The 13271-nt window shown below is 43.9% G+C and overlaps 2 protein-coding genes across 2 annotated transcripts in view; one reads left to right on the plus strand and one right to left on the minus strand.

Annotated features, from left to right (window-relative positions):
• Nucleotides 1-8800, minus strand: part of eva1aa (eva-1 homolog A, regulator of programmed cell death a) — a 68897-nt gene extending 60097 nt beyond the window's left edge. The window contains exon 1 of the mRNA XM_071920669.2: nucleotides 8668-8800. Coding sequence (XP_071776770.1) covers nucleotides 8668-8776 — 109 coding nt within the window. The 5' untranslated portion in view covers nucleotides 8777-8800. The remainder of the gene's footprint in view (nucleotides 1-8667) is intronic.
• Nucleotides 8801-10080: 1280 nt separating this feature from the next.
• On the plus strand, nucleotides 10081-13037 carry mrpl19 (mitochondrial ribosomal protein L19). Its single transcript, XM_071920966.2, has 6 exons — nucleotides 10081-10176; nucleotides 10410-10533; nucleotides 10733-10851; nucleotides 11080-11214; nucleotides 12001-12182; nucleotides 12444-13037. The coding sequence occupies exons 1-6, from the start codon at nucleotides 10098-10100 to the stop codon at nucleotides 12663-12665; spliced, it is 861 nt and encodes a 286-aa protein (XP_071777067.2). The 5' UTR covers nucleotides 10081-10097; the 3' UTR covers nucleotides 12666-13037.
• Nucleotides 13038-13271: the final 234 nt, after the last annotated feature.

A 13271-nucleotide genomic window follows, 5' to 3' on the forward strand; every position in this document is an offset into this window, starting at 1 on the left:
AAATCCCCAGACTGGATGGGGAAAACCTGGGTTAAAACAAATGCCCAGGTTGCTTCCTCTCAGGCACAACTATGATCCAGTTCTAGCTGTATCAGCCTCCCACCTGTCCCATCCTTTCCTGTCCTTTCTCCACCTACCCCCTCCGAGAACCATGAATCAATTTTAATGCATTAACAGCAAGAGCACATACCTCTATTAAGGTTCAAACACGCACGGCGGAGAAAAGAGAGGAATTTCCTTTAAAAAAAAAAAAAAAAAAGTGGGAGTGGGTGGGCACTGAAAGGCAGGGCTCTTTGGGGAATTAACAAGCTTATCCGAGGGGCTGTTCTGTGAAAACAAGCGATGGAAGAACTCCTGAGGAGCTGAGGGAGTGAAAAGCCCTCTGCAGCATGTCCAATGGGACTTAGCCGGAGAGATCCCCTTCCATTTACAACAGTCCCAGACAGACCTGCAGGAAGGAGCAGGCAAAATGTGAAAGCTTACCTTGCTCTATAGTCATTCACAGAGTCACGGGGGGGTTGTTTTGTAGAGACTGGGGTCTCCTTGGGTAAAGGTTTCTGACTGCTGAATGTACAGCTTCTATCAGTACAATGAAGTCATCCGCTACACATGCTCTTCTTCTACTACTGCATTGCTGTACTAGTACTATACAATACACTGAATACAATATACAATACAATACAATATACTGAAGGCACTGTGACACCAGCATGGCAAATCTTGTTTTGTGCGGTTGGTTTTGCAAAGCTGTGTTGTTAGTTTGTTGAGTGTTGGGCGTACTCAGATTACTTTAGGTGGTAACTATAACTGTATTCCATTACTAGTTGCTTTTTAAAATGAGAATTTTGTTCATTTTAGTGCAAATTTAATAAAACAAAAGTAGTGAAAAGTGAAAATTCCATGGTATGTTAGTCTGTTGAGCGTTGGGTGTACTTCATTTTTCAAATTGTGTATTCAGTTATTAGTTACTTTTATTAAAACTAGAAGAAGAAGAAAATTAGTTTTTGTTTTTCTTTCATATTGTTTCATTTTTGTTAGCTCAAATTTAACAAAAAAAAGTAGAAAAAGTAAAAATCCCTAGATATCTTGTGCAGACAACATGCTGCTTATTGAAAAAATGCAATCTAAGTCTGCTTGATACAAATGAGCTTATTGTTTTAAAGACAGAGCAATAGTCTTGGATTATATTTTAAAACGATGATCGACAACACACTTGGCAGCACAAGCCATGTTGCTACCACAGGTTTTTGAAGTGGGCAGGCAAGAGTTTTCTGTCTCCCTCTCTCTCTCCTATCCTCTCGCTCCCTTTCTCTCTCTCTCTCACCTGAGCTAGCCAGAGGGGCCAGTAAGCAACAGATTAGCAGTGCTTTCGGAGCTGGCTGCTGTAGCGTGCTGTAATGCAGACTGTCAGTCCAACACAGTTGGGGGGCGACACAATGCCTCCTTGTTCAGACTGGCCCTTCTGCGCCCCACCTCTTTACCTCTCCATCTCTCTCTCCCTCCCTAGGGGTTAAATCAAACCATAAGAACTAGCCTTACAGTGCTTAAAAATGTGCGCTGTTCTTTCACTGTCCAACACACGATGTGAAGAAGCAAGAGAGAGGATTGAGGGATGGAGGCAGAATTTTAAAAAAAGGAAGCGGGGGCTGGATCAAGGCGGACATGTCGACTCCTAAACCTAACATAAATCAGCTCCCAGGAAGCAGAGTGAGGGAGGGAGAAGAGACAGAAAAAGAAAAAAAAAAGAGACAGAGGGAAGGAGGAGGGGCATCAAAGCATGGTTGACATTCCCCCCCAGATACAGGAGCAGAGGAGGCGTGTGTATGTGTGTGTCTGAGAGAGAGTGTGTGTGTGTGTGTGACGGTGTTTGCACGTGCATAGTGTGTGTTGGCGGGGCATGTTGAGAGCATAATTTGATAGCCATACATAAGCGGGCTGGACGTGAGTAGATAATTGCACGTGTGCACACACCCCCACCAGTCTGTTTCTCAACGCTTCTACTTTTTCTTCCGCAGCCATCACTATGCTTATGATTTCTCGTTCCTGTTCAAAGCGACCCTGCTCTCTTATCTGCTCCTCTGCTCTCTGACTGAATGCCTTTTGCTGGGAAACACGTCTGCGTTCATAATATGACAAGTGAGACCATATTCTTAATTAATTACGCAGTTGTTGCCTAAACAGAGACAGCGGAGACGCGAGGATGTGCAGCAACGCCGGCGTGTCACTCAAGAATCCTCTTCGCACATTTCACTGTGTTTTCTTTGGGGGCTGCTTAACCCCCCCCCCCCCCCCCAACCCCTTCCCTCCTCCCCTCCAACCCCCCTCCAATGCAAGAGAGGGCAAGTGCAAACACACACCTGCGATATGTCTGCAATCGTTGTCGGGTACATCCATGCAGTTAAATGTCTTGGGAATTACACCTCCCCCCACCCCCCAATAACAGTCATTACTGTAACACCAGCGAGCGCGACATCAGATTGGGCGATTTGGGTGGTTTTAGGGATTGAAGGAAGCCTATGCAAAATAATGATTATCATATTAAGATTAGGAGCTGGCAGGTTGAGCGGTTTACGGCTGATTATAAGCCTTGATTAAGACAGTCATTACAGAATTACACGTCCAGCCCGTCTCAGCTCCCTCTCAGCCCACGTTGGGATTTTAGGTGAAGGTGACTCTTCCACTCCTCCGTCGTTTCAAACTGTTATTAGTGTGCAGTCTGGGCTTAAATGAGGCGTTTCACTCCAAAATGAGATATGTGAAAAACGTTACACCTACTCTTACTCAAATTATGGTGATTTTTTCAAGGAGAGTAGGCCATGTAAGTGCTTGGTCAACACATTGATAACACTCCTCCTTCTATATTATTGAGATATTGAATGATAAACTTCAGGTAGTGATGTTTAAAATGGCTCCATGGTCATCAAGAGGCAAATTATGGTCAATGAGTTAGGCATCAGATGCTTCACTCCTCTGCACTATCAATTTTCATTTTGATACACAGCATACATCTTTTCTGTTCTTTATTAAGCATGTAATTAATGAATGTATGTAAAAGTTCTATTATGTGAAAATCTGACTACAAATTTTCACACCTTAGCTGCAAATCTTCCCACTCCCTTTGTAGAAAGAACAATGCATCATTGCCATGAAAGCTCTGTGGCACCGTACAGAATCTGTACTTATTAATTCTGAATATATCTGGAAATGAACTTCAAGGGAAGAACCTTCATTGAAAGGGCCAACTGCAAAACTTAGATTGCCCAACTAGAGTGCTTCTGTTGTTTGGGCGCCACTAAAAAGTTTATTACTGACTTCATATTTCATAACTTAATTACAGCGCCTACAGCAGCCAAATAATTTATCAAGCATTACCTCACTCAGGATGTGTTCTCTTCCCACATGTTTTGGCAACGAGACAAACACTGATTTTGATTGGTCTACTTTATGTGCCAGGACTTGACCAAGCTGACACAAAGCGTCTCTATCTAGTTTAAACACATTTTCACATTAATCATGTCAACACTTTTCCATTCATTCTCCTTTCACTCATTATACTTTCTTTTCCGCTCATTTTTGTTCTAGTAAAAACAGATAAGACGATGCATTTGATTAACTAAAATAAGCAAAAATTATGTATCATAGCTATTTTAAAGATACACTGTTGGATCACATTTCCAGAATGGAATAATTACTCTAAAAATCCCATCGTTTTTGGAGTGTGATGTGGGATAATTGAATTCCCTCATGTTGACTTCACATAAGCAAAAGGGGAAAAACTGTTTCCTCTTGTAAACAGGCATCTCTCATCATCCATACCACTTTGTTTTTCCCCAACAGTGTCAGGATGTGTGTGTGTGTGTTTGTTTGTTTCTTTATGTACTTATAGTATCCAGGAGGAGGAAACACACAGTAGGTCATGCCTTTCATCACTATCGTGTTGTGCCAGGCCAGCCCTCTTTGCCACCCAACTCTCTCTCTCTCTCTCTCTCTCTCTCACACACACACACACACAATCATGCCATATAGAGGCACATACATCTAAATATTATCTCAGCTACATCTCCAAGCTGTCTGCTCTGCACCCTCGAGGCTCATATTTCCCTTCACTCATTAGAATGCGGTTGCAGGAGAAATCTTGTTGGTGCCAAACTTTTAAGACAGGATTCACACTGCTATATATAACCAACATTACTCGCCCATTACTGCTACATGACACACATCACACACAGCTATAGGGTAGGAAACTGCTTATACCGCTGAATGATTACAATCTCAAATCCCCCCATATAATATACTAGACTAACACCTTCCTATAATGTTGAGCTGCACTTGAATCCCCTTTTGCACAATTCGTGTCTCAGCCGCCTCGAGGCGTAGACATCCTTATTTAACCCGTCTCATCCCATAAATCTACATCTTTCCTAGAAGTGGAATAAACAGATGAAATTAAATCAGTAAGGGATGATAGTTCTAACCGGAATCTAGCATACATTCAGTACATTCAGTGTATAGTGAGACAGTATGTGATCTGAGGGAAGGCGTCCACGAAGCGTCCCGCTGTGATATATCCAACATGCCCATGTGTTTGATACCATTGAGCCATGAATCAAAATCCTTGACAATTCACTCCTTCTGGAAGCTCATTCACTACAACTACTCTTTGAAGTGATGCGTCCCCACCCCCCCCTCCCCCCTCCTTCCTATTCAGTTAAAGAGAAAAGCAGCCTTATGCCAGGCCCTCACTGTCCGCCCAGCCGCCTGCCTCCGCCGCAGTAGACAAAACAAAGCGGGAGGCAGGATTTGTTTAGACAGAGCTCACCTGGCGCACACACAGACACAGAAACAGTGATCAGGCGAGCCCCGAGGGGGGGAGGGATGCAAGCAGGGGGGGGGGGGGGGGGGGGGGGGGGGGAGCATGATGTGTGAATGGGGGGGAGGGGAGGGAGGGGTAGTAATACCTCTGCAGGGAGAGCAAGGGGTTCAGTGTTCAGCTACACCCACTCAAAAAATCAGAGCGGATTAGAGATTTGAGGGGCCTCGAGTGGCGCTCAGTAATAAGTGGAGGGGTGTGTTTGTGTGTGTGTGTGTGTGTGTGTGGGGGGGGGGGGGGTAGGCACGATAAGGGTTAGGAGTAGCCTAATCCAGTGCTTGTCCACAGGGTAATAGTAGGAGATCAGAGTGTGTGTGTGCGTGTGTGTGTGTGTTGGCATGCAGGGTCAGATGTAGCCTAGTCCAATACTCGCCCCTAGGGAAGCGTTGAGCTGATTTAGGAAGCCTCCCAATCTTTTTAGATCACAGGATCAAATGAGTGGATGTCTCTACATGTCCAGCAAAATTAGAGCATCTTTCTTGGCCATTAGCAAACATGGGAATACAAGTACAGCTGGAGGCTAGAGGCTCTGGCTGCCCTAACAGAGAACGCCCCCCTCACAACTCTCACCCAACACCTAAGAGCAAGTGTTTGTATCCCATGTTAAACCAATTAGCATTTAACAGTCAACAACAATCATGGCAGCAACCACATTTAAACAATAAAACACGCTGTTTCTGCAGAGATTTTAAAGCCGCACTGTTATCAATTGAGTTCAAATGCGTGACATTTAATAACTGCATGTGAATTCACAAAAACAGAAATAATAGTGTCGCCTTTCATTCTACCTTTCTTTACTATGGACCACGTGTGTGAAGAGGATTGACAGGGAGCAAGATGGATGATTATCCCCCCCCCCCCAACCACACACTCACATTAGTTAGTATGGGTTGACCTCAGTTGACCCCTTGACCCCTTAACAGCCTCACATCTCATTGACTGGGGCTAAATAGGTTTGGGCTATAGGGTTTTATGACAGAGAAGGAGGAGAAAAGTTGCTTCACTGTAACCCTCTGGTAGATATGCAAAGGCCTCAGGGCCTGCCTTATGTTAAGGTAGTGACGTCACACAGTTAGCTAGCTCTGGTGAGATTTCAGCCTTTCCACCAAGCCCATCAAAACTCTCAATATCTCAACCCCTTGATTAGCATTGTAGTAGTTCTAAAACCATCAATAATTTGTTCATGTAACATAATGTTGTAATGTTGACCATTTGTGGGGGGTTAAAATTGTGTGGGAAAAAGAAGCATGTCAGACGGAAACATGTCAGATAATGGATATTTCACTGCTAAGATAATGGACACAGTTACGTTATGTGGCTGAGCTGATGTCACATGAACTGTACACCTGAGAGAACGATGTAAAGGAGATAAAATGGATACAGATTAAGTTCTGTGAGTGGCTGTTAAGTGCCAAACTTCAACGACACAGCACTGGCGAAGGGTTTTAAGACAAAGAGCGCTAGCTAGCTTGCTAGCTGCTAGCCTAGGGGCTCCTGAGCTGAACTCACTCCGCACCTCTAATTAGCCGTTCAGGCAGCTGTGTGTTGGTATAATAGAAGATGATAACAGAGACAGAGACAGAATTAAATTACCCACCAACAGAGTTTGTTGTCATTTCAGCAGCGAGCTCAATCCCTCTGACGAAATATGAAACTACTACGTTTGTCTACAAACAAAGCAAAGTACGATAATACCATATAGGGAGGGATGTGCTAAAACAGCATGTGATGTCATTTCATCAACTTCCACTGCTGTAAACATCTTTGGAAATCAACAGTTGGCTCTCCCAGGTTAATTCACTTCACTGGTTCATCTTCCTGCCTCCTCTGTTTCACCATCACTGATCCAACCATATGACAGACAGAGGCCTGACTGACAGATGTTAGGTCTGAAGCCACAGCTTCTGTCACCCTGCAGCCTGGCAGCACCTGTCAATCAAAGGCCTGCTCCCAGTCTCCAGGGAGACTCCAGCTGGTCAAGAATGTGAGGATTGAAGGATTTCTTTGTCGCTGAGGAATTCTGAGGCAACCTCCTTCCTTAATTCATCCAGAGGGATGCTTGGTCAGCAGTTCTGTAGCGCAGACTCCCTGGTGAGCAAACAAAATTGCATTTGGGGACTCAACATCCCCAACATGGAACTTAGGAACCACATAACGCAAAGGAAGAATCCAATATAGCAGAAGGGTTTCCTCCCCACCCCCTGAGCAACAAAGTAATCAATGGGCCATGGAAAAGTCCGGAGGTAAAGGCCTCTAAGAAGAATGAAATGTGTTTATGTTGCTCCAAAGCTGAGATTTCAGCAAATTAACTCCTGCCTATGACACAATGTTTCAGTAATCGTGTCTAAGCTGGGCTATTGGTAAACCTGCTCCAGCGGAAATCTGGAATCAGCCGGTCTTAGAGATTGCTAATGTTGTTGAATTAACTGCCATTTGATCAACTCAATCGTATTATTTATTGGAAAAAAACAACAGCTACTAAAATATGCATGACAATCATAAGAATTAAATCCTTTTTAGCTACTGAAAAACAGCCTTGACTGCATCATGGCCTTCAGCAGCTCATTAGGCAGGTGCACACACACACACACACACACACACACACACACACACACACGCGCGCGCATATATACAGAGGGAATGTTAACTAAAGCATCTGCTCTTTAGCGCCTTTCCCTACACAGTTAGTCTGCTCGTTTCCAATCATTAGACCCATTAGAGGCCAATTAACACTGACACAAAGCTCCCCTCCTGCTTTATGGCACTGTAAACACAACCTGTAGGCTTGCCTTGGGCTCAGTGCAGAGCTGGAGGCTAGGCAAAGACAGAAAGACTCATTATTACCACTAACAGCTTCTTGATTTGTTGTCCTTTTCTTGTTAGTATATTAGCCTAAATGGACTTCTTTTTCAATTAAATCTCAGGAATAAAGTTATAGGTTGGTTTCATCAGGCCTACTGTTATGGTCTTGACTTTATCTTCACTATTGATTCTGTATTAAAGAGCAGAGGAGCCACTAAGGAGGAGAAACTAACTGCTCTGCACAGCCTGCATGTTTTCTTCTCTGGGCTGTAAAACTATAGAGAATAGGCCATGACTTGGTCTAGACAATAGGTTCTCTCTAGTAACACATTAACTACACTATCCCATGCCTTTATCTCCATTGCATCAGTGCTCTGCGTTATAAATCTACGGTCTATGACTGATAACCTCTAAAGCCCCGGGGAAAGGGGAACCTGCTGTTTGAAGTGCGTTCTGCATGTGGGTCATTCTCCACGATTTGTGACAGATCTGGCCAAAGGACACATGATGCGGGCCTTTTCCGCATGTTAAAGCTGTTCTATTGGATTTACGAAGCAAACACTTGAGTCTGCATGCTGCAGCATGCCAAAGGCACGGGTCTCCCGATGCAAAACAACTAGTGAAGCATTGCAACTTACCTAGAAATCACTGCTGTTCCTATAATACTCCTATAGGGAGTTAAAGTGTCTGTGGTAATCAATAGAGAGTTTAAAGCCTGCGTAGTGACCTCATCGCACTTGTATTTTTCATCTCCTATGGTGTCACTATAATATTCGTAGAGGATATTCCTATATGTAATTTGCATAGATCCTTCTGAAAATGTAAAGAGACAGCTATTTTTTCGCAGGGAAAGCCTGTATGAAAACACACGCAGAGTAAATGACTGGTGCTGATCACCTGATCACACTGTATTGTCTTTGCTTTCAAAGCTCAAGAAAACAACTTTCCACTGCGTTTGTCAACAACAAACCAACACTACCGTATTGATTGCCAACCTGAAAAGTCTGAAGAGCCGTTGGTGAAATCGCAGAGGACGGTCAGGCACGTTATTCCCACCAGGAGCGCACAATTGACGGCTGAGAGAGTCCCATCTGAGAAGAACATCCTTGACGCCTCAAAGTTTGTGAGTTTCTCCGTAGCATTAGAAAATCCAGCAGCAGCGGCATTGGGTTTAGGTTCTGCGTCGCGTGCAGGAGATGTGAGGTCCCATAGCTCTCTCCCCCCCCCCCCAGGATCACCTCATCCTCCCACCACAGGCTGAGTGCAGGATCGAGGCTCCGCTGGCTGCAGCCGCGCACAGTCCTGCCTGCATTTCTAACTGCGTGTTGTGTTGTGGAGTGTTGTGGAGTGGAGGAGGCAGCCCACCTGGAGGACCGGAACACTGGCGCTCCCCTGGTCTCAAAGCCCCCGAGTTCCCGGCCAGACACACGCATGGGTTCATGATTTCTGAATGAATGGAAAACATTTGATCATTGTCGGTTTGCAGTGAATTAGCCTAGCTTTAAACAGGTTGTATTGCATGGGATCACCCATACTCCAAAATAAGTAAATAAACAACAAAATGTAATAAATAAAATCCACATGCTGCATAATATATTTCGAGATATGTTTCAATATAGGCTAAGCATTGGCAAAAAAAAAAAAACTGTTTACACTTGTACATGACATTTGAATTATAACCTGTACACTGACATTACATTTTCTTCCTATGCTGTTGATAACACAGGCTACATCTGCAAATATATAACATATATACTGGCCATTCAAAATATATTTCGAATAAATGTCCTATATAATATACAAATAGCCTACATATTATGCTAATATTTGTATGTTTTGAAACAGGTCTCTAAACACATTCTAAAGTAGGCTATCGATGAAATGAATTTTTCCATATGGGCAGATATATGGAAGGTGATTCTCAGCAACATGAGAAAACTGACAAAATGATACTGACAGCAGCAGCAGCACCACCACTACAATGATTATGATGATGATGATGATGATGATGATGATCATCATCATCATCATCATCATCAGCCACACTACCATCAACACCAACATCTATCCATCATCAGCAGTAAAAAGTAACTATACTGTGCTCACAATTCAACTGCATACATCATGATAAAGGCGGGCTGCAGGCTACAGTCGAGTGCAAGTCATACGGGCAGGTATTGCCCCCAATGAATGAAACAAGCGTGTAAAAAATATTTTATGTAGGATTCACTGTCCCCCAAACTTTTATAGCACGCATAACATAGCCTACAGCAGGCTACTTGAGATGACTTCATGTGTAACAGACGAAACAGTTGTGACATCTTGTGGACAATAACGTGAACTGCATGTCTGGTGAATCGCGTTTCTACATGTTTGCCCTACACGGCTTCCGTAGCAGTACCCATGCGACAACAGAAGGTCAATCATGGCAGCCTGCACTAAGAGGCTCGACAAAGTTATATTTTCGCTAAGGTTATTACGAACCCTCCGACCTCAAAATGAACGTAAGTAGACTGAGCAAGCGTCCTTTTCTCACTTACACAGTACAGTTTGCTGTCGGTCTTCGACAGGTTGCCAAAAGACGTACCTGCAATATAAATTAGCATTAGCTAACTGTTAGCTAACGTTGCTGGACGACTGGCTGGCTCTATTACCCCAATACGTGTAACCTTTTTAACCTAACTTTAGCTGTAGAACTAATTATTGATGCTAATGACTTGTGTTTTTTAATTTTCAGGGTTCCTGTCCACATCTCTGCCTCGTCTTGCTGCGGGGAGTGACAGTGAGCAGCCATTCAAATTCACCCCTCCTCCTAAACCTGTCATCATAGACAAGACACAGACTGCAGCATCACTACGAAAGTATGGCATTTCTTTGTTAAACAGACACGTATCTTAATAGCTGGAAATTGAAAACCACACGGGTCTGACTGGGGTCCTGCTGCCGTTACACACACACAAACACACACTGTTGTAATCATAATGTTGAATAAGTGGGCTGCATGTTTTTATCTATAACATAAAGTAAGATCGTTTTGTCCCCCTTGTCTCTGTCCCCCAGGTTCCTGAGTCCAGAGTTCATCCCCCCCAGACAGAGAACACACCCTTCAAAGTTTTCCATGGAGAGGCAAGACATGATCCGCAGGAGGAAAGTCCTCAACATTCCAGAGTTCTACGCAGGTAAGAAACCGTTCAAAATAGTCTACAGCCTCATTCCCACAGGTCTTACAAGGGCAAGAGCGGACTCCACTAACAGTCCTCTGTTGGCATGAAGATACAAAACGAACCACAGAGATGTTGTTTTGGCCCTGTAGTGGATACTAGCCCTAAAACAGTGCAAACTGCATCGTCTAACTTGCACACAGTTCTTTAAGTGGTGTGTGTGGTTTTGATTGCCTTCATTTTCAGGGAGTATCCTGGCTGTGAGCATGGCAGACCCTAATGCCAACGGGAAAGTCAACCGCTTTGTGGGCATCTGTATCCAGAGGGGTGGCAAGGGGCTGGGAGCCACATTTGTCCTGAGGAACATCATTGAGAACCAAGGTGAGGTCTTTTATTCTCTGTATGTACACTTGTCTAACCCAAGACTACTCAAATAGTGAGTAAGTAAAATCACATAATATCACATTGATCTTTTCTGATAGTATATTGTAACTTTTGAATTTGATTATTTTCCATCATATCTTCTGCTAATCAATTTCCTGTCAAATTTGTCTGCAATTTTTATATTTTCTTCCATCTTGGTCCATTTAAAACAAGACTACAATAATGTCTCTGTAGAACCACCGTCTGTCCCCTCGGTTCATGTTTGTCCTCTCATTAGTGCAGCATGAACATGTTACAATGACTACTGTAACAAATGTTCCCTCTATAAAAGATGTAGTGGAACTCTGTAATGCCTAAGATTTGAAACATGCTTTAAAATTGAGAATCGCAAACCAAAGCTGATGCAGAAGCAGAAAGGGCTGGCAGATAACGTCCAGTTTTAACTGCTTTTTTTTGTTTCTTCAGGCACTCCCTTTGCTCACGCACTGTAAACATGTGTTAAAGGATTAGAAATGAGTTTTCTTGATGTGTGATTATAGGGCTGTTAGACATATGATGCAATCCGGCAGTACTGTAACACAGTACTAACTAGGTGTTACGATTTTATTGCCTACTTAATTGTGTTTATATTGCTCCTAACTTTCCCTGTCTTTTCATTTTAACACACTGTTTTTAACCAAGCAAGTTGACTAAGAACATATTCTTATTTACTGTTCACCACTGCAGTTGGGGGTTCAGTGCCTCAAATGTGTGTGTGTGTGTGTGTGTGTGTGCTCTGCCCAGGTGTGGAGATCTCCTATGAGCTGTACAGCCCTCGGATCCAGCAGATCGAGGTGCTGAAGCTGGAGAAGAGGCTGGATGACAACCTGATGTACCTGAGAGACGCCCTGCCTGAGTACTGCACCGTGGACCCGGACATGAAGCCCGTGCCCTTCTCCCCTACAGGAGAGGTGCCGCTCAACAAGGTGAGAGAGGCTCAAGTTACGGACAAATTTCTAATCAACAGCTAGATCGAACGTAGCTTCTCTAGACCCAACTCAGCAATTTTACTCAAACACTATTTTTAATGCTGTTTTCTATTACGCTCTGGGTTTTTTTTAAGTTTAACGTTGCCGTATAAAGTTTTTATACAACAGCAACAGTGCTTCTTCTACTACTAATAATATTCATGATAACACAAAATAATGTTAATGTTAAATGACTGAGCATCCCTGTCCATCCACCAGGTCATGGTAAAGATGCGTCCGAAGCCGTGGTCCAAGCGCTGGGAGCGGCCCAAGTTCAACATCCAGGGCATCCGCTTCGACCTGAGCCTGACCCCGGAGCAGCTGGAGCACGCCCAGAAGTGGGCGCAGCCTTGGCTGGAGTACGACATGCTGAAGGAGTACGACACCTCCAGCCTGGAGCAGCAGATCCTCACCGAGGTCCAGCAGGAGATGAGCAAGTGAAGGGGGGGGGGGCAAACACTCTTCACTTATACCATCAACACTAACTTTTCCAGGGATGGGAAATTGGACACATGTGGAACACCCTGCTGGATCGCGGTATATCTGCCAGTTCATCCAAGATTTAATGGGATACAGATGAGAAGTCATAGAGTTTCTGCAGACGTCGGTGTAAAAGACTTGGTTTGCCACAGCCACACAAGTGTATGTATGGAGGAGTCAATATGCCAAGGGAGCTGGTGATGTATTGTGTGGATTCATGCCTTTCTCATGTGTTGTCGTTCAGTCTGCTGATATGAGTTCTTTCAATGTCGTTGGCTTTAATTTTACCATTATGCAGATCCATTAACTGGTTTATAAAATAAAAGGCTGTTAAACTGACATTATGTGGTTGCTGTTTTGACTATTATATTTTTAGTTGGTGTTTGGCAGGTTCTCAGTGAAGGAGCAGTTCAGCACCTGTAGATGTCATGGGGTGGTGCCACCTCTTGACAGTAGGTGGCAGTATTTCTCCATAGACCTCGCATCCATCAGCGCTCGCCCCACTGAGCCTTTGTTGTGTCCCGTCCTGCGATGTTTTGAGGGAAACTCCTGCCATGTTAATTAAAC

Source organism: Centroberyx gerrardi, chromosome 18, assembly GCF_048128805.1.
Source record: "Centroberyx gerrardi isolate f3 chromosome 18, fCenGer3.hap1.cur.20231027, whole genome shotgun sequence".
NCBI lineage: Eukaryota > Metazoa > Chordata > Actinopteri > Beryciformes > Berycidae > Centroberyx > Centroberyx gerrardi.